Here is a 21712-nt window from a genome sequence, read left to right as displayed (position 1 = left end):
ATCTGAGTTGATTCCTTAAGCTAAGTTCTCATCTTAAAACCATAATTGAGCACAGTTGTTGAATGAATTTTGCTCCATTTTACAACCTTTCTTGCCACAGTTGTTAAGTGAATCTGGCTTCTCCATTGAGTTTGTCTGTCAGAAATTCACAAAAAATAATCACATGACCCCAGGACACCTCAACCATCATAAATATGAGTTGATTTCCAAGCATCTGAATTTTTAATTGTGTGACCATGGAGATGCTGCAAACGTTGTGTGAAAAACGGTCATGTCATTTTTTTCAGTGCAGTTGTAACTTCGAATGGCCATTAAATAAATTATTGTAAGTGGATGATTACATATAATTTAGATAATGGCAATCTACTTTGCAAGTCTGTAATAATTCTCAGATAATCTAAGTTAGTGGTGTCAAACTCGTGACGACACTTCGTCACATGACATATCACAACTTTTCCCTTCGCTAAACCAGGGGTGGGTGTGATCAGCGTAAGACACATCCGGCTCGCAGGCCATGAGTTTGACACGCCGGATCTAAGCTTTGGGTAGCAAGTGCTATCAATGAGCACAGAAGCACTAAGTAAAAAAATCAAGCTGCCATGTGTTGGAAGAAGTGTCCTTCTGGCTTCAGTTCCAAGTGGGGAGAAAGACACTGGAAACATGGTGGCTGTTTGGAAAGATGGCTTTAATGGTAGACAGAACAACATGCCTTGAAGATGTTGGATGAAGAAAAAAAGGGGAGTTTTATACTCTCTCTGGGCTCTTGAATTTGAGCTTGTATTCTGATTGGTTGTCAGACTCCCATGGGGCCATGCAGGAGCAAATGTAGGCTGTCCTGAATCCCAGGCTTGGTTGAGCCTTGCTGGGTGATGTAATCTTCCCAGGTGGCATGTGATGAGATGGGTAGAGGGCTAATCCTACCATGTCCTGAGGAACATGTTTTAATTCCATCACTCTAGAGCTGAAGGGGGTGGGTAGGTGCGGACAGGGAGCTGTAGGAAGCTGCTTCGTCTTTAAAAACATATTTCTCCTTTTCTTAGCCAGGGAAATGTAATATTCTTCTAGCAGGGTGGGTGCTAATTTCCTATATATGAAAGCAATATACATATATTGTACACCTTTCTTTCACAGCAACTTGAATTTGATTTGCCTTCTGACTCTATGCAGTTTTAATTACGTGCCATGTAATTCTTAGTATCTTAAATTCTGTGGTCTAGCATCATAGATCAACTCTACTGAATTTCAAAACATTTGTGTTTCATTTAAAATAAATGGTTTTCCATTAAAACTTTTTTTCAAAAAAAAAAAGTTCGACTGGGGCTAAATCACTTGATTTTGACTTGAAATAGTGGTCTCTATTCTGGATTTATAAGGGATTATGTAGAAACGTTTAGAAACAGTCCTATCTGAAATCAGTCTGGTTACAGCCGTTACAGAATGAGCAAACATCTAATAAATTTCAGTCAATTGCAGGTGTGTTTGTGTGTACCTAACAATGGGCGTATTCTGCGTACTTCTATGATGTTGAATTAGCGAAGAGCGTAGATAGCTTAACGCCTCCTCCCTCGCTTCACCGGTTTCCTAGTAGCAACAAGTAACCCGCTTGATTCCGAAGATGTTAATAAAGCACTACATATCCCAGCCAACACTGCTTCTTGGTGGGGTAATCATAGAGTTGTATCATTACAGCTTGACGCAGCAAAGTCGAAGGGGAGGAAGTGAGACAAGCAGTTTCCGGTGGAAATAAGGCCCTGTGATTCCGGCCGGCGTGAGTGAGCGAGTTTGGCTTTTAAGATGGCGGCTGCGGCGGGCTTGGAGTTCCAGCGCGCCCAGTCTTTACTGAGCACCGATCGCGAGGCCTCCATCGGCATTCTGCACTCCATAGGTGAGTTGGGCCGGCCGGAAAGGGGGGAACCGGCAGGTAAATCTGGCTGCCGAGGGTGCAAAGAGATTTGGTGATGATGGGCCTGTGGACGGGATAGGCTGGAACCGCTGCTGACTCACTGTGTGCAACCCCAAAGGGAAGCCGGATCTCCCGAGAAGGTGGGATTTGGAAACGGGGAGCCTTAGTGGGAAAGGTCTCTAAGATGCTCAGCGTGGCTTCGTGGGAAACGGAGAAAGCAAGTGGGGATCGGAAGACGGTAATCGCGTGGGGGGGGGGATGGAGCTGAGGCGAAGGTGGGGGTTAACAGGTGGCCAGGCGGTCTCTCTGACCTGCCTGCCCTCGTGGCTTTCATTCAGAAGAGGCGACTTAAAGATCAGAAGGTAAACCCGGCGGATTTGCCTGATAGGAATGGGTTTCTCTGCCGTTTTTCACCTGCTTTGTAGCCCTGGGCCAGTCAGGCTACTTTGTAACTTCCTAAGCGGGCAGTCGGGCCTGCTTCATTCACCCCATGTCACTTTTTCGACTCTCGGTTCCAAGGCGCCAAAGGTAATGGAGAGAAGCGTGTATGAGGTTCTGAAATGTAGGTTGATTTTCTGATGTGAGTGGAAATTGGACTCTCGGTTACAGTTAATAGTAAGGGACTATATTGCACTTGCTTTGCTAGTGGTTTAATATGTTCATCATTCAGTATTTATATTGCAAGTTTTGACAGGCAGGTAAAGTCCATCATAATACATTTTAAAAATTTCACTTGTTGGTTGTGGAAAGCCAAGGCACTCTATTAGTGAGTGTAAATTAATATACCCTGAATATTTTATTGATTCATTTTTAGTTGGGATTTTTTTTTAGGTAATAGTTTGCTTTTGATGGGATTGTCCTGCTACAGAATGGAAAAGGAGAAACATGTTCTAAGTGAAACTGAGGTGACTTTTTAAGGAGATGGAATGTTATATGGTGCAGAGATGGCACTAAGAAGGGCAATGTGAAGAGTAAGAATGGTGGATCTAAAAATAGGCTAAATTGGATGTAGAAAAAAAAATGGCAAAGCAACATAAATAAAGCTATTGGTGTAGCATATGTTATATGTTCCTGATTTTTCCCTGTAAAGGTATTTCTGGTTACAGCTTGTCATGTTCCAGAAGTCCTCATAAGTAAACACAGATAGTCCTCAACATATGACCATAACAGAGTCCAAATTTTTTGTTGTTAAATGGAAATTTTAAATGAATTTTGCCCCATTTTATGACCTTTTGCCACATTAAGAGAATGATTGCAGTTGTTAAATTAGTAACACGGTTGTTAAGTAAATCTGGTTTCCCCATTGACTTTGCTTGTCAGAAGGTTGCAAAAGGAGATCACATGACCCTGGGATACTGCCACAGTTATAAATATGAGTCAGTTGTCAAACATCCAAATATAAATCATGTGACCATGGGTGATTCCTCAACAGTTTTAAGTGTGAAAAATGGTCATAAGTTCCTTCTTTCTGTGCTGTTGTAACTTTGGTTACTAAATGAACTGTTGTGTGTCGAGGACTGTCTGTATATGGTGTGGAAATATCAGCTGCTGTTATTAAACAAGTAGCTACTATTCTTATGTCCATTTATGAGAGTGGTTAACTACAAAATTATATAAGATCTTGTTCTGATTTTAGAAGAACGGTCCTTGTAATGTTCTTATGTAAAAAGAATTTTGTTGAATTAATTATATAATTCTAAACACGTTCCAGAAAGGTCTGTGACAACTTGCCAGGGCCAACGCGCTGCAGGACAACTCATTCAGGACAAGAGTTACACTAATATTAAAGAAATAGTGGAATAGAATCATTAAAGAAAGGAGGCAAAAGGAGGGACAGAATGAAATGTAAATGGCAAAAATTAAAAGAATTAAATAGAAATTTTAAATTGTTTCCCAATGAGTTGTCCCACTGGGTGTTCACCATAGCGAGTTGTCTTGCAGCAAGGTGGCTATGGTGAGTTAGCCCATTCTGTTCCAGAAAGAGTAGGTTTTCCAAATCCAATAATTGGCTATAACAAAGGTTATGTATGAGAGTCTCCCTTTTTTCTTCGGTGCAGATCAGCTTACTGTATTGGCTTCTCTGAATAATAGTGGTTTTGTGTCTATTTGTTCATACAAATACATTAGCACTGATGACATATCTGTTTTCATGTTGAATATATTTGTAATAAGACAATATACATTGTCTTATTTTCAATATCTAGTAACACATTCAAGAGTGTGGCGGATTCATTTCATTGTTGAGGACATATTTATGCTGATTCAAGTATTAACACCAAATGAGGTAACATCAAGCCCTTGTATAAATATTCTATGCTTTGAGCTGCTTCATCATGCAAAACTTTCTGCTCCTTTCCAAGACTCAACAATTTGCCAGGCATATGTTTTTGGCTTATAAGAAGCAAATCTAAAATGGGAGACTTGTAAACACTCTTTGATTTGACATATACCTCTTCTTTCATCAAAACCTTTTATTTTCCCAGTAAAACGTGATGTTCAAGAGAATGATGAAGAAGCAGTCCAAGTCAAAGAACAGAGCATTCTGGAACTTGGGAGTCTCTTGGCCAAGACAGGACAAGCCGAAGGTGAATCCTATGTTTAAAGCAATTTAATGGTCACATTACTAGCGATTTTTTTACAATTAGCATAAATGCTAGAATAGGATTTCAACTTGATTTTCATCAAAACATCAAACAATTTAAACATTATTTCCTCCTCCTCACCTTTCTCTATGTTAAATTATGATTTAACCATGGCTGGTTTCACACATTTCATAAAGCCATAAACTAAAAACACTGCCTAGGTGCAAATAATAATTAGGCAAAGTGACATTTCAATTACACATGGAGAAAGACCCCTGTAGTAAAACTGTAATGGAAATCAGAAGATGTTTAAATTAATATGCCTTTTGTGTCTCAGATAACTGACTGCTAAAATGTATGTATGGTCATTTTTTCTAGAATATGAACATAACCTTTTATAATGCATTCTGATAACAATTTCAGATCCTGAACTATATTTCTACTTGATTATTTTATTGTTAATATAGAGCTTGGAGGACTACTGAAGTATGTGCGTCCTTTCTTGAATTCCATTAGCAAGGCAAAGGCAGCTCGTCTGGTTCGGTCCCTGCTAGACCTATTCCTAGATATGGAAGCTGCAACAGGACAAGAGGTGAGACAATTGAAATTCAGGCATATCTCTGCAAATGTTCAGAGACAGTTTATGTAGAAAATGATATAATGACAGCAGTGATTGTGCAAATAGTAGAAAAAATAATTGAATAAATGTGGTCTTTCTTTTAGGTTGACCTATGTCTTGAATGCATTGAATGGGCCAAATCGGAGAAGAGGACATTCTTGCGCCAAGCTCTGGAGGTAGGATATGACATATGCCCATTGTAGTTAATGGAATAATGCACAGTATTCTTCCCCTTGTTATTGGGTATGGAACCTGACATCCTATATGCCAATCTATTATACTCAAAACATTTGTTATTACTTTTTCTCTAGGTTCTTGACAGCATATTCTCAAGTAATAGTTTGGAGCATGATAAGCTTCCAAACTGATTTACATGTTATTACAGGCAATTTTCCTGCAGCTTATAATGCAAATGTATTTTTCTTCCTAAAGAGCTTTCTCAGATATGGTTGACCTAAGATTTTATCTTATAAGATTGTAAATGTGTTAATAAAATGGTGCTCCTACCTGCAAGGATTAACACATGCAGTTCCACGTAGGCCTTTAGTCCATGTTTCTATCCTTGCCATTTCAAAAACATTACTTCTGATTTCTTTTGTACTACTGTGGTTGTGTTTTATAATATGGATTTTCTTCCTATGTTTTCTTGCCACTCCTAAAACATTTTCCCGAGAGTATTTCCTGGTTCATATTTTACACATTTTGGCTCTTAGATCAGTATTTAATCATCATAAGTTTTCACAACAATTCTTTACTTTTCTCCCTTTAGGCAAGGCTGGTTTCTTTGTATTTTGATACAAAAAGGTATCAAGAAGCTTTGCAGTTAGGTAAGTTGACCTGTAATCATCCCTAAAGTGACCCCAATGATTAATTATCATTATTCTAGGAATGTATACAATGGTGAATGCATGGAGCAGCTAGTTTGAGGTGATTTCTACATGAACTGAGAACATGTTTGATCTCAACATGAAATGAATTATCACTGTTTTTGATCTGGAAACAGTTTGAAAAATTTGTTATAAACGGATGTGTTTTTAAATATGATGCAAGAAAGAAGAGATGGCAAAAATCAAGGCCAGTGAGGTTGGTAGAGGCTATGGGGAGATGGGAAGATCCTAGAAAAATTGGAGATGAGCAAGAGAGAGGGATACATTGCACTGGAAATTGCTAAGGGAAGAAAAAAGGTGATCTGCGCCAGGCTTTGCCATATTTATCCCATAAAATCACTCCACAAAATATCATAACCCAGAAGTATTTCTCTTTTCTTTTTCTGCTGAACTACAGCCAATCCAAAATGGTTTGGTAAAATGTCCAGAACCCAATGTGTTTGTTGTAGGTTTGAAACAATATGTTCTTAATTTTTCAGATTCAGTTTATGAATAAATTCATAGTGACTTAGTTAAGCAACTGGAACTGCTGGGTTCTTCATGTTGTCAAGAATAATAAAATATCTTATTAATGGCTAATACCCTTAATTAGGCAGATAACTAAGGTATGTAGAAGCACACCACAATAGTAATGGGAGATTTTAACTACCCTGACATCAACTGGGAAACAAACTGCACCAAGTGGAAGATCCAACAGGTTCCTAATGAACCTAGCAGACAACTTTGTTTCCCGAAAAGTAGAGAAAGGAACAAGGGGATTGGCCATATTAGACTTAATTCTCACTAACAGAGAGGAAATGATAGAAGGTGTTGAAGCCATAGGAACCCTGGGGGCAAGTGACCATGCAATATTGGAATTCAACATTATGCAAATACAAGTAGTAGAACAAAATCAAAGAGTCTTGGACTTTAAGAGAGCTAATTTCAATAAACTTAGAGCGCTTAGGAAGAATTCCATGGATGAGAATCCTCAAGGGGAAAACAACTCAAGAAGCTTGGGAAATTTTGAAAAATGAGATTACAAAAGCTCAGTCTAGCACAATACCAATGAATAAGAAAAATAACAGCTCCCAAAAGAAACTAGCATGGCTGCATAAAGAACTCTCTGACAAATTGAAAGACAAAAAAGGTAAATATAAAAAGTTGAAAGGGGGGGACATAACTAAGGCAGAATATTAGCAAATAGCCCGAGCCTGTAAAGATGAAGTAAGGAAAGCTAAGGCTCACAATGAACAAAGGCTTGCCACAAAAGTAAAAAAATAACAAAAAAGCTTCTTCCAACATGTTAAAACCAAGAAAAAAGTTAAGGAAACAATTGATCCATTGCTGGGAGAAAGTGGCAAGAAGGTGACAAGCAACAGGGACAGAACAGAACTATTTAACTCATTTTTTGCATCTGTCTTTACACAAAGGGATAAAACAGTCCAACCTATCAAAAACAGCAGCACAAAAATCAGATTAGGAACACAAATTGAAATAGGGAAGAAAATGGTAAGTGAGCACCTGTCTACCCTAGATGAGTTCAAATCACCAGGACCAGACGGATTACAGGAACTGTACAGACGAGATCTCAGAACCCTGAACTATATCTTTCAGTGATCCTGGAGCACTGGGGAACTGCCAGAGGACTGGAAAAGAGCTGATGTGGTTCCTATCTTCAAAAAGGGAAAAAAATAGATCCAGGAAACCATAGACCTATCAGCCTGACCTCAATATCAGGAAAGATTCTGGAAAAGATAATTAAGCAACAAATTAGCGAACACGTAGAAGTAAACAAAGTAATAGCCAAAAGCCAAGATGGCTTTGTCAAAAACAGATCATGCCAGAGTAATGTTATTGCATTCTTTGACAATGTGACAAAATTAGTGGACCAGAGGAATGCCGTCGATATAGTTTACTTGGACTTCAGTAAGGCATTTGATAAGGTAGACCATAACCTACTACTAGATAAAGTAGAAGAATGTGGATTAGACAGCGTTCTCACCAGATGGATTCATAACTGCCTGATCAACTGCACTCAACGTGTAGTCCTCAATGGAACTGCATCTACATGGACGGAAGTATGTAGTGGAGTACCCTGAGGCTCTGTTTTAGGCCCAGTACTCTTCAACATCTCATCAATGATTTGGATAAGGGGCTAAATGGGGAACTCATCAAATTTGCAGATGACACCAAACTGGCAGGAATAGCCAACACCAGAAGACAGGCTTAAGATACAGAAGGATCTTGACAAACGTGAACATTGGGCATTATTTAATAAAATGAAATTCAATGGTGAAAAGAGTTAGGCTACATTTAGGCAAGAAAAATGAAATGCACAGGTAACTTGGAGGGATCTTGGAGTCCTAGTGGACAACCATTTAAATATGAGCCAGCAGTGTGCAGCAGCTGCCAAAAAAGCCAACACAGTTTGAGGCTACATAAACAAAGGGATAGAATCAAGATCACGTGAAGTGTTAATACCACTTTATAAGGCCTTGGTAAGGCCACACTTGGAATACTGCATTCAGTTTTGGTTGCCACAATGTAGAAAAGATGTGGAGACTTTAGAAAGTGCAGAGAAGAGCAACAAAGATGATTAGGGGACTGGAGACTAAAACATATGAAGAATGGTTGCAGGAACTGGGTATGTGTAGTTTAATGAAAAGAAAGACTAGGGGAGACATGATAGCAGTTTTCCAATATCTCAGGGGTTGCCACAAAGAAGAGGGAATCAAACTATTCTCCAAGGCACCTGAGGGGAGAACAAAAAGCAATGGGTGGAAACTAATCAAGGAGAGAAGCAACTTAGAACTGAGGAGAAATTTCCTGACAGAACAATTAACCAGTGGAACAGCTTGCCTCCAGAAGTTGTGAATGCCCCAACACTGGAAGTCTTTAAGAAGATGTTGGATAGCCATTTGTCTGAACTGGTGTGACCCATCAAAACCGCGCTCGACTAAACTGCACCCGATTAAACCGCGTCGCTGACATCATCAACAAGGCGACAACAGCCAGCGCGGAGAAAGAAGGGCGCTTTAAATAGCGCTTTGAAAGCAAGCCGATTCAACTTAAGGTAAGGGTTAGGTTTAGGGTTAGGTTTAGGGTTAGATTAAGTGTTAGGTTTAGGGTTAGGTTAAGGGTTAGGTTTAGGGTTAGGTTAAGGGTTAGGATTAGGGTTAGGTTAAGGGTTAGGGTTAGATTTAGGTTAGGTTTAGGGTTCGGATTAGATTAAGGGTTAGGTTTAGGGTTAGGTTTAGGGGGGTTAGGGTTAGGGGTTAATTTTAGGTTTAGGGTTTACAGCGTGCTTCTGTCTCCGCGCTGTTGTCGCCCTGTTGATGATGTCAGCTACGCGGTTTAGTCGGACACGGTTTAGTCGAGCGCGGTTTTGTGGTGGAACCCTGAATTGGTATAGGGTTTCCTGCCTAGGCAGGGGGTTGGACTAGAAGACCTCCAAGGTCCCTTCCAACTCTACTATTGTATTATATTGTATTTAGAAGCTTTGGGGATATACTGATACTGTAAAAGAGAAATGTTGGTTTTTGTATTTAATGTATTAGCTTTTTATGTGCTGTTTTCAGTCTTCCTACATTTTGATCAACTGATGTTTTAGACTTTTCTTTTTCTGATCAAATTAAAGGATTCAGAGGAAAGCCTTTAATATGGTATCTGTAAATGCCACCATCCACATTGTTTTTATCAGGCTCACAGCTTTTGCGGGAGTTAAAGAAGATGGATGACAAGGCCTTGTTGGTGGAAGTGCAGCTATTAGAGAGCAAAACGTACCATGCTTTGAGCAATCTGCCAAAAGCCAGAGCAGCATTAACCTCTGCCCGAACCACAGCCAATGCAATCTATTGTCCACCCAAGTTGCAGGCAGCACTGGATATGCAATCAGGTAAAGCCTTATGCTTTTTTGTATTATGAATGCCTTCCTTGATCTTGGGTCTTTAGTACTTGCACAATCTGAGAAATAAAATCCGGTGTTTTCAAGTCTTGAGTATCTGGATTATTTTAATCTGCAATATATCCCCAGCCACCTTGCTAGCTGTCCAGGACCATAAGAATTCTTGCATTCTTATAACAATCAGAGCACAAAATGGGGAAAGATTGGCTTATAATGTCATGCAAAACAAACTAGGTCACAGAAAAAAAAGAGAAAAAGCCAGTTTGGGATAGTCATTAAGGTGCTGGCCTAGAAACCAGAAGGTGGGGGTGGGGGAAATTCTCTAAGCATGAAAGTTGGCTGGATAACTTTGGGCCAGTCACTCCCCCTCAGTGTTTTACCTATATATTAGGCATGTTCACTACCTTGAGTTACTGTATTTTCGGACTATAAGACACTCTGGACTATAAAACACCTAGCTTTTGGGGAGGAAAACAAGAAAATAATATCTGCCTCCCAGCAATTTGCCTCCTTGCAGCAAACAGCTTGGTCAGCTTCAGCCCAACCTGATTTAGCACAAGCTGCTAAAGCAGTTGGATCTGTCTCCCAGAATATCACCCATCAGCTGTTCCAGGCTACGGAGATCATCACCGCCATTGCCACCTATCGCCACTGCTGCTTCTGCACACCCCATTTTTGGCCTCGTGTCCCATTTTCAGCCTCTGTGTGTCTCATTTTCGGCCCGTTCCAGGCAGCGGGGATTGCTACTGCTGCTGCCTATCCCCACCGGCTGGAATGGGCCTAAATCAGGACACACAGAGGCCGAAAATGGGGTATGCAGATGCCAGAAATGGGGAACGTGGGGGCAGTGGCAGTGGCACTGGGCGACGCTGGTGCCAATGGGCGATGACGATCCCTGCAGCCTGGAACAGCTGATTGGTGGTATTCTGGGAGGCAGCTCAAACATCAATCAGCTGCTTGCACTAAATCAGGTTGACCAGGCTGTTTGCTGCAAGAAGGGAAATTGCTGGGAGGTGGAGGCCGAAGAGTGGTGACCATCAAGTGGGTGAGGCTTTATAAGATGTGCAGACATTTCCACCCATTTGGGGAGGGGGGAGTGCATCTTATAGTCCAATTTTTTTAAAATCTTATATAAAAACAGGATAAAAACCTAATACTAATATTGCAAAAACGTTTATAAGACAGAATCACACTAAAGCAGTCTGTCTAGGGAAAATTGTACTATGTACTGTATGTTCCAAAGATTATTGAATAATTATTGTAAGCTGAGAATATTTGATTTGAATGGTAAGTTAGTCCTCGAGTTACAATGGCAGTTGAGACAGAGATTGCCATTAGTAAGCAACATGATATTGTATGATTGTATTGCTAAGTGACAGCAACCATTATTAAGCAAGGGACTCATGTGACCATGACTTCTGATTACTTTGATTTTGCTTGTGAGAAGTAACAGGGAACATCAGAAATTGTGCTCACGTGATTGTGCCTTGCAGCAGTATTATAATTTCAGGCAGTACTGTGGGAACATTTTAGTGGCTAGAACTCTGAGGGTCCGTAATACGTCCCCTCCTTAAGAGCCATTGTAAGTTTGAGCAGTTGCTGAACGAATAGTGGTAACCCAATGACTGCCTGTAATTTCTGGATTTCTTGTAGCATTTTGAAAAGAATTGCTTTATTTTATTATTCATGCAAAATAGAAAAATGACCAATGTTTGAGTGATTACAAGAACAGATATGGTTTTTTATAAGTATTTAGATGCAGTCATTAGCAATTAGTTACAGAACTGAATAGTTTGATAATGTTCTTTTGTTAAACTTTATCCTGAATTATACAGTTGAACATCACTTGATTATTTCCTTGACATGATTTCTGTGATTTAGCAGACACTTAATATAGTTGGTGTTGTTTTGAGTCTCATTCAATCTGCTATCAGAAAAGTTGGTGAAACTTTAAATATTGGAACAAATTATATCTACTATTTTGCATGAATATATGAAAATGAATTTTGTGAAGATTAGAAATTCTTTAGCTATATGCATACATTTATGTTTTCTTTCCCTACCCCACAACAGGAAAGTTCAAGAATTTTCTGCTTAGAGAAATAAATAGGATTTGGCAGCAGTGTTTTCCCTTATCTTGTTCTCCAGTTACCTCTGTTATATTCTTTTTTATTTTCCCTTTAATAGGTATTATCCATGCAGCAGAAGAGAAGGACTGGAAGACAGCATATTCTTACTTCTATGAGGCATTTGAAGGTTATGATTCCATTGACAGCCCCAAAGCCATCACTGCGTTGAAGTATATGCTGCTGTGCAAGATCATGTTAAACTTGTATGTGATTTTATTGCATCAAATAGGGAATGCAACATGTACTTGTTTCCTTATTTTACACCTGCACAGAGGACAGTTGCTCTGATCATACCACAGGCTGCAGTTAATTAAACTCTTGTATGGATAAATTGATTTTCAAATCCTGATGGTGGCTGAAAAAATATGAACACAAAGGGGGAAAGGGGGGGGGATTAAAAGCCAGGAAAAGGAGCAAAGAAGGGTAGAATGTTTGCCTTTGTGTCCCATTTAGATTTTTCCATATTGGAATTGCGTTATCACTGTTAAAATATTACTTTTTTCAGCTGTGCTCTAAAAAGTGGGTGCTATGGGTGCTTAATAGAAGCAAACCCTTAAAAGTGAAAAGGCCACTATATTTGAGCTCCTTGCCATCTAACAGAATTGAGTGTCTTATAGTATGCTTTCCTAGTCAAAATATGATTTGGTCTAGGGAGTTAACTATTGAGAAAGCTGGAGGTTCTTGAAATATAACTTGTTTACTTTTCATTTCTGACAGCTAAGAGAAAGCAAAGGTTCTCTTGATTTTTCTTCCGCATGGTGAATGGCATTTGAAAAAGGAAATCCTAGAAACATTTTGTCCAATCCCTTATATCAATGCTATTATTTTGTTCTTGATGTCAACATTTGGTTTGTAGTTTCATGTATATTTCTTGATTTTTAAAAAAATTATAACTCTGTCATTTCCAGTGGCTACAAGCAAAAGTTACTCTTTATGCCTGGAGTCAAAAATATTCAAATAGCTGGTTTCTTTTTTTCTTGATTATCTTTGGTTCATGCTTATTTGGCATTCCCTTAAATATATTAATATAAAACCGATTGTAGAATGCAGATTTTTCTGGAAAGAAATGATTATATGGTGAGGTACTTTTGTAGGCTGAATTCATGGACTCAATAAATATCTATGCTTTTTTACAGACCTGAGGACGTGCAGGCATTGGTGAGTGGGAAGCTTGCATTGCGGTATGCAGGCAGGCAGGTATAAAAATCCTGAACTACTATTCTTTGTTCCTGAAATGTTTTCCAATCCTTGTTGACTCCTGTTAAATAAAGTTTTTTAATCCTGCTCAAAACAGTTAGCTACTAATTTGTTCTACTCCTAGCAGTATTTTATGACATGTCTTTTATGCATCCTGAGTGGTTTGGGAGCCAGTCAATTTGCATTTGTTCCCACCTGAATGGAGAAAGATGGGTCAGCAGCATTAATGATGTGATTCATCAAAATGGGCCTATGATCTTATATCGTTGGATTACTGTCTTTGAGCCAATTGAATTGGGAGGCTGGTAGCCTTGACTGTCTGTGGTGTTGATGTATCAGTTTCCTTTTGTCCCCTTTCCTGGTCTGAGTCAGAGAAGTCAAAATGGATTAGATCTCATAGAGATTGGCACGATTAAAGCAAATTAGACCACTTTGGACTTGTTAAAGTGTGAAATATTTTCCTGCTTTGATGAGGGAGTTAAATTGTAGGGCTCTTGAGATTTATAAAGGCTTTCTGCATTGTTGTCAAATTCAAGGATACCAAGTCAGTGTTTTGGCGGTTGCATCCATTATTTCTAGTTTTTAAATTCATTGTATTCTCAGTATTTTTTTCTCACAGTTAGGTCCAGAAGAATTAATTACTACTGTTTCTAAGGCCTCATCTGCAACATGTTTTTGGCATTATTTTAGGAGTATTATTTCAACTTTGTCTTGACAAGAATGCTAGGGTTACTGGTTGCCGTGGTTTTTATAATTTGGCATGCTGCCCTTGGCATTGGGTAAGATAATTTTTGCTCAGGGTAATGGATTGAATGCACTCCTTTTTTCATCCTGAAAAATGCACAGTTGATATATCTGAAAAATGCCCCTCAAAGTGCCCAAAACATGGAAGGAATTGTAATTGATTAAATGACAACAAAATAATTTGATATCCTGCCACAGTTGGTTATTTTGAACAGCAAACAGCACTTTGAAAAATAGCGGCTAAATGCTAGAATATAGTAATAGATTTTCTAGTAAGCCAGCACCCACTATTAATTCTATTAAAGTGTAAATTTAAACAGCTTGATTCATTTGAATTGTATAAAACTGTGAGCTGTCCACTGCTAAGTGGCAGTCTTTTAAGCTTCTCTGGAAACTGCTAATCTATCTGCAAGTTTTGCCCAAGAGTTTCAAAAGCTGTTTTTTAAGGAGTCCATATTCTTGTTTATAGATGGTTAATATTCAAAGATAAAAATTACTGTTCGGACAGTCAGTAGGCATCTTCTGGCAACAAGGTCTGTTCAAATTGTACGAATTGTTGCTTCAGGATGAAAGCTAAGGAAGCATTCTGATCACCTGTTTCCTTGTTTATAAGAGGAAGACAGCTCTAGAAATGCTTGTCTTTTAAGTTCTATTTCCAAATCCCAATTCAGATGGTCATATATATTTGAGGTGTGAATAAAGTCAGATTTGTCTTGTTAGTTTTATTTACAATTTTTGTCCAGCATAATCATTTTGTCTTCTTGATGATTTAGGTAAAATATGGACTTCTTCTGTTGCATAGGGGAGGTGATTTTGTCTTTTATCTTCAGAGATTAAACTGGATTAAATTCAGTATTTCAGGATAGTATAGCTATCTAATCTTCAGGGGATAGTTAACACTGAGTAACAGATTTAAATAAAATAAGGATAATATAGATAAAATGAGAAAAAGCAAATAGATTCTCCTTTTGGTTCACCAGAGCCAGTTTCCCACTTCCAGTCCTAGTTTGCACTTCTATATTTTAATGAGTTTAGATCCCGATGGATGGATTTGAGTTGCATTGACTCCTTGGATGCTTTCAGGTACTTCATTATCACAACCTACATCTCCATTTCCACATTGAAGTCATTTTGTCTGGATAGTTTTTCAAAAACATAACTCAATACTTCTGTGATTTAACAAATGTGTGAGTTAATGAGGGTAGAAGAATCAAAGCAGGCGTAGTATTTTGATCCAAGTATCCTTCCTGAATTACACTCTATCCAACTTAATCAATTTTCTCATATGAGAATGCAAGCAATATTACTATCTAAAGGTTCAGAAGAATGTAAGTATTGGCTCTACTGTTTTACAGACAGAAGCACTGAAATGTGTAGCTCAAGCCAGTAAGAATCGATCACTGGATGATTTCAAAAAGGTAAGCAGCAATAATAAGGAAAATGCGTTGAATATCTTTGGATTAGGTTAATTCTTAGACTTAGAAAAGGCACCTCTCACTGAAAAGCAAAAAAAAAAAAAAAAAGAGGGGGGAGATGTCTTCCCTATACTCAGTTTTTGGGTCTTCAAGATACACTTTTCAAGGTCACATTTTCAGTTGTTAAGACCTTAAGTCAAAGGTCTGATTTCTTCAGAAGATGCATTTTAGGTTGCAGACTTTTTCTTCATTGAAAGTCAGAAAAATCAATAACTTGGATCCTGCTGTTGTATGATAAGTCAAAGCATGTGACAGTGAAAATATTCTGAAGATAAACCAAAGCCAACTAGAAAAACTCTTGGAACAGTAAGAAAAAAATGTAACTTCTGTTGCTAGGAAATAAAGTACTATGTTCAAATATTTCCTTCAAATGTTTATCTCTGTATATATCTTGGGAGAGTGTTGAATATCTTGATTTGCATAACTAATCAGAATTCAGGCTTATTTACAAAATTAAATTTTAGTTTGATTAGGGCTACTTCTGTATGAGAAGCCATTTACAGCCAGTGGAAATGATGCTTTTAAGAAAGCATGGGAATGTTTGCTATCCCTCTTTATATCTCCATAAAAAGACGGCAACATATTCATTGATACCTACATTCCCTTCAAGGTGCTATTTTTCCTTCAGTTCTGAACAAAAATGCATCACTACCTAGGAATACCATATGGTTGCTGCAAGAAATGAAAAGACCAAGTGCCTAATGGATGCTCATAGGTCTGTGTATTTTTAGTGAATGTTATTTTCATTAGTCAGATAATAATTTCAGTCCTATAAGTAATTCAAAAAGAATTACAGTTTTTATTCTAAATATAGCTATGAATGATCTGCAGGATCCAGTCTGGGTCGGTGACCGGGATCAGAGGTTTAGTCTTCCTAGCTTTTGAACTTGTGCTGGAGCCCATTTTCAGGGAACCTCTCTCTACCAGGAAAAAAACCCCACACATTTCAGTAGAAAAAAACTTCCCTGAAGATGGGCTCCATCTTCAAGTCTCCATCACAAGTCCAAAAGCTTGGAAGACTGAACATCTGGCACTGGTGACTGACCCAGATTGGATTTGCAACATTATCCTAACTTCAGGTAACCTAGTCAGAATGGTAGTGAAATAGTCTCCTGCATTCAGTAATGATTGAACTTGATCTGCTGCAGGCACTGAAAGATTATAAAATGGAACTCAGGGATGACCCCATCATCAGCACACATTTGGGCAAACTGTACGATAACTTACTGGAACAAAACCTCATCCGGGTTATTGAGCCTTTCTCCAGAGTGCAGGTAAAATGTTTCTGTAGGGCTACCCATGCCATTTTTCTGTTTCTCTTAAGTCATGGTTTTATCTCTCTCCCCATTAAACTGGGCATTAAAAGTTTATTTTAAAACACCGACATTTTCACATAAAAGTAATCCAAGATTTGCTTTACATCTTTTAAATATCTGTCTTGTTGAACAAGTTAGAGTCTCTTAATTATGTCTTATTTAGCCAATTCTGATTTGCCTTCTTTCTGCTTCTTTTGGATGGAGTACAAAACCAAACTGGGACTAAACTATTATTGTGACCTCAAACAAAATGACAAGCCCTGGTTAAAACAGGGAAGGATTTGTAAACTTAGAGCATTGTATTGTGGTTTATTATATTTATAAAAAAAATCATGTTTTTTCCCCCTTATATTGTATTTTTATTTATTTGATTGATTTGGTCATCGTGCTAAACATACTATGACATAGTATTTTAGAAGAAAAGATATATATGCATAAATAAAATAATAAAATAATTTTGTTTAAGCCGGGCGATTTTGAAATTTTCTGTACACAATTTAGGACAAAAGCAGTACAGAAAGAAAAAATCGGAAGATTCAAAGTTAAAATTATGTAGAGATTAAGGAAGGTAAACTTGACAGATCCATTGTAATATCCATTAGCAAGGAGAAAGCATATATTAAGTCTACAACAAGCAGAAAATATCTGGAAAAGACTCAGACAAATACCTCCCTAATTCACATGAACATAAAAAGGCAATGAGGTATAGCACAATCAAATATGTAAGATTCCGTTATTATAACTACTCTTAATATAAGTTGTTTTAGCCTTCTGCGGAGTGGATTCTTGACCTGGTCTATCTGGTAAGGCTGATAATTTCACACAATCAATTGTGTGAATGCAGTGGTAGAGGCAAATAGTGTGAAGATTAACTCCATATTAACTGTTTCTATCAAAAAAAATAGTACTTCCTCATTGTGGCCCCATCTTATTTTCTTTTGCAGATTGACCACATATCTAGCCTTATCAAGTTATCAAAGGTAAGAGCTTAAATATAGTTGTCTCCATAATGCTATTTTCAGTCATTTTTTGTTTCAATGTCAGTTACAGTTGTGGGGAAAAAATCACATTTTCTTAAGCAACAGAAGTGATAAAGAAATTCCAAATTCAATTTAATGAAAATAAAAAAGAACTTAGGAAGCCTGAAATACTGTAACCAGACACTAGTAGAACTCAGCTGTATTGCTAAGCAGATATTCATGGGTTGAACTGTGAGGATTTTGGCAACTGTTTCTTTGAAATAAGTAGTGGAAAATAACTTTTCAAGGGAAAAAAGGAAAGCATTGTTCTAAGCAAGGAGCATTCTCTCACTTGAATGTTTCCTGGTTCAATTTCAGGCAGATGTGGAAAGAAAGCTCTCTCAGATGATCCTGGACAAAAAATTCCATGGTGAGTCAATTCTCAAGAAAAGAGTTTGTTTCTGCCCTTAGTAATATTTGATGGTATTTTTTTCTGAATAAATATGATGTACCTCAACAAGCATTAACAATATAATATAGATTGAATTATATTGAGGAATTCCCACAACTTGTAGGGTTTTTCCTTTATCTTTAAAAGTTTTGCATTTGGAATCTATAGAGTTGGGGTATGATTTTTATTTATTAAGTACGTAATCCTACTCTGGTCCTTTGAAGTCTGTCAAAATTAAAGTAGAACATTCTGTGTTGGAAATGTAAGTTATCCAACAATCTTAATTGAAACTTTTCTCTCATCAGGGATTCTTGACCAAGGGGAAGGTGTCCTGATTATTTTTGATGAACCACCTGTAGACAAAACATACGAAGCTGCCCTGGAGACCATTCAGAATATGAGTAAAGTAGTGGATTCATTATACAACAAAGCCAAGAAGCTAACATAGGTGAGGGGTTTCTTACAGCCCATGGTTAAAACTGTAACAGATTTTACAGAAGGATTGTGCTATTGAGTGATATGTCTCCATCTTTTTTTCCCCCCTTGCAGAGTTGAAAACTGTTGGCTGTTTGCAGCGTTGGTGCGTGAAACCTTTGGGGGGTGGGTGGAACAAAAGGCTTAGAAGACGGTGGGGGTTTTTTGGGTTCCCCATGCCCCTTTTGCTCTCCTCCTCACTTAAAAAGTTTAAGACAGCCTTCCCCAACTAAGTGGCCTCCAGATGTGATGGAACTACAGGTCTTTCAATTCCTAATCAACATAGCCAGGGATTCTAGGATTTGTAGTCCCAATATATCTGGAGGCCACCAGGGTAGGGAAGGCTGTTTTAAGACTTCCTCATCTGATCCATCTTGTCTATACAATTGTGTGTTCCAATTTCCATGTAACCTTTTATCTGCTGAACTTTGTACTGGGATGGGGAAATAATGTTAAAAAGAAATGTTTCAGGGGTGGGGGGAAGGGAAGCAGTGGCAGCATCCTAAATAAAAGGAGTGATGCATATGCTACCTTTAAAAATGAACCTGCTTTTCATTTTCTTGAAGGTGGCAAAGGGATAGGCCAAGATGTCTTGTAAGTCACAAGAACCCAGCCACACAAAATTCCTGCATAGAAGTTATTTCTTGTGTGCATTGTGTCCAACCTGATTGTCCACAGGTGTACATGCATTGGGTAATCAAGGTTGATTACTGCAGCTAAGCATGTGCCCAAGTAGCAAATGTCCATGGGTGCATGTTGGTTTCCCACAAACTCCTTCCATAGCATTGTGTTCTATGTAGGAATTTTGTCATCTGTAAAGGGTAAAATTAGAAATTGGGAGCTATATTAACTTTGTGTTCAGAATTCAGGAATCAGAATGGCTAAGCCACATCAATGTTCACACTTATTGAAGAATCAGTAAAAAAATATATTACAGGCCTCTGTCATCCTTAAGTGCCCCATCTACAATTCTAAGGCCTTATCACACGGGGCCTGCTTAAAATACAGTTTTCCATATTAGAAAAAGGGCAGATAATAGCCACTCTTGAACAGTGGTATTCAAGGTTTCCTGATTCTGCACTGCATGCTTTTTTTTAAAGGCTAGAATGTACTTGCCTTTTAATTTTACAAGATATGCCATTGAAAGTACAATTGAGCTTCTGTTCCTAATTGTTTATTTTTTTTAAAAAAAAAACAGTACATGGGTTTTGACGGAAGGCTGGTTTGGGCCATCCAGAGGTATTTTTAACCTTTGTTCCATTTCCCGAGCATCAAGAATAAAGCTGCCCTTTGAGGGTGAGGGCATGGCTGCATATTACACTACCCATGTGGCTGCTATCTGAAACTGCATTCTTCTGTTACTATGCCAGATACCTAAGGGGATTTACTGAAGAACAGATTTCCTAAATTTTACCATACTGTCATTTCAGCAGTGAATTTCCTCATAGTCTGTGTTAAGAATCAAGCAACTAGTTGCTCCAATACCAAATTAATCTGACTACTAGATATAATGGTGGAGCAAGTAATAATTATTGGATTTTTTGGCAGCCTATTTTTTACAATGGCAGGAGGGATTCCTGCCTGCTCCACTATTACTTCCAGAAAGCAATTATTGGCCATAAACATTTCATCAGGGAGAGGGGAGATCTTTTCAGAGGCAACCCTGCAGCAAAAGTAAAGTAGCCTTCTAACTCCTAGTGCCCACAAATTACCTTGGAATTCAACTCCAGTAATTCCAAGCTGGCATGGTCTGAAGAGCCGGGGGTAGGGTGTGGGTGGGGGATCCTAGAATGAAGGAGACTGCTGTAAATGATTTGCCTCGTCTCTATTCAAATCTAGAGGAACTTTAGAGTGGTGGTTTTGTGTGGGAGAGACGACACTCTTCACCCTGGTGTTTTGTCATTGAATAATGAAGTTATATATAAGGTGTTGCTTGACATACGAGTAGTGTAACCTTCCACATCATTGCCCTCATCTTCCATTTTCTTTCCCTGCTTTCTCATAATTATTTTGTAAGCTTGCTTCTCCTATGCCACAATGTTTTTGCATACGCATGACATCTCTTAACTGGCTGTATCTACCCCTCTTTTTTCATGCTGCTTTTCTCTTTATTTTTTTTCTTTTGTCTACTTAGCATTTTTAAAGTTTCATTCTGTGTCAGCCAATTCAAATGTTCTGGGGAGAGGTGGGTTTGGGTTTTTTGTTTTTGTTTTGGTCTTGGGGGAGGGTTTGGCACCATGAATTTCAAAATGTACAAATGGTTCACGCTAACACACACCAGGTATATCTGATGTTCAGATGGCATACAAATAAAAAATATTCTTTTTCAAAAAGAACCTGTCTGTTGTCATTGGCTACAGAGGGCACAAATGTAAACTCTTGATGGTATCAATGGCATGGTGACTCAGTCCCTATCATTATTAATCTCCATAATACAAGTTGCCTTAGTAAGATTGTTCTCTTTATAATTATTCATTACTAAAATCAGTCAATCAGATAATTCACTCCATCCTACTTCATGTGATCTCGCTAGATCTTGTCTGAATATGGAAGCATTTTATTGCACCTTGTCAGCAATAGGACAATCTTCTGGAGAAAACCTACTGAGTATCTGAATATGTTAAGTGAGAATTTGAGTTGTAAAGTCTTAATCAGCAACACCAGTCATGTACTTGCAAGTAGCCACTTTGCACCTCTAATCTTATACAAATTCAGTAAATAGCCATAGGTTAACATTTATCCTTACATTCTACCCCCCTCTGCATAGTATCTGTAAAGAATTGTTGATTGCATATAAAGTGCAATATAATTGAAGGGACTATAACAGAAGTAAGCATTAATTCAAAAACATTGTTTAGCTGAAAATAGCTAAAAGCAGGGGTGTCAAACTTACGGCATCATAGCACCATCACGTGATGTATCGGGACTTTTGCCCCTTCGCTAAATTGGGCATCGGCGTGGTCAGCACATGACGCACCCAGCCAGTGGGCCATGAGTGTGACAGCCCTGGCTAAAGGGATGATGCTATTGATGTTGTGGAAAACTTAAATGCCTTCTCTAGAATTTATCAAATGTGTAGCCTGTGGGGAT

General features: G+C 38.3%; 1 protein-coding gene across 1 annotated transcript; it reads left to right on the top strand.

Annotated features, from left to right (window-relative positions):
• The first annotated feature begins 1751 nt into the window (after positions 1-1751).
• Positions 1752-19802, top strand: PSMD11 (proteasome 26S subunit, non-ATPase 11). Its single transcript, XM_087713386.1, has 14 exons — positions 1752-1885; positions 4387-4488; positions 4953-5077; positions 5209-5280; positions 5874-5931; positions 9674-9868; positions 12065-12209; positions 13143-13203; positions 15303-15365; positions 16571-16696; positions 17683-17718; positions 18076-18127; positions 18454-18596; positions 18698-19802. Exons 1-13 carry the CDS (start codon positions 1795-1797, stop codon positions 18594-18596), a joined length of 1269 nt encoding a protein of 422 aa, XP_087569512.1. The 5' UTR covers positions 1752-1794; the 3' UTR covers positions 18698-19802.
• Positions 19803-21712: the final 1910 nt, after the last annotated feature.

Source organism: Thamnophis sirtalis, unplaced genomic scaffold, assembly GCF_051295495.1.
Source record: "Thamnophis sirtalis isolate CommonGarterSnake01/CBP01778 unplaced genomic scaffold, rThaSir2_p1.2 scaffold_4, whole genome shotgun sequence".
Taxonomy (NCBI): Eukaryota; Metazoa; Chordata; class Lepidosauria; order Squamata; family Natricidae; genus Thamnophis; species Thamnophis sirtalis.
The sequence above is the reverse complement of the archived record's forward strand: the minus strand, read 5'-3'. Positions and strand labels throughout refer to the sequence as shown.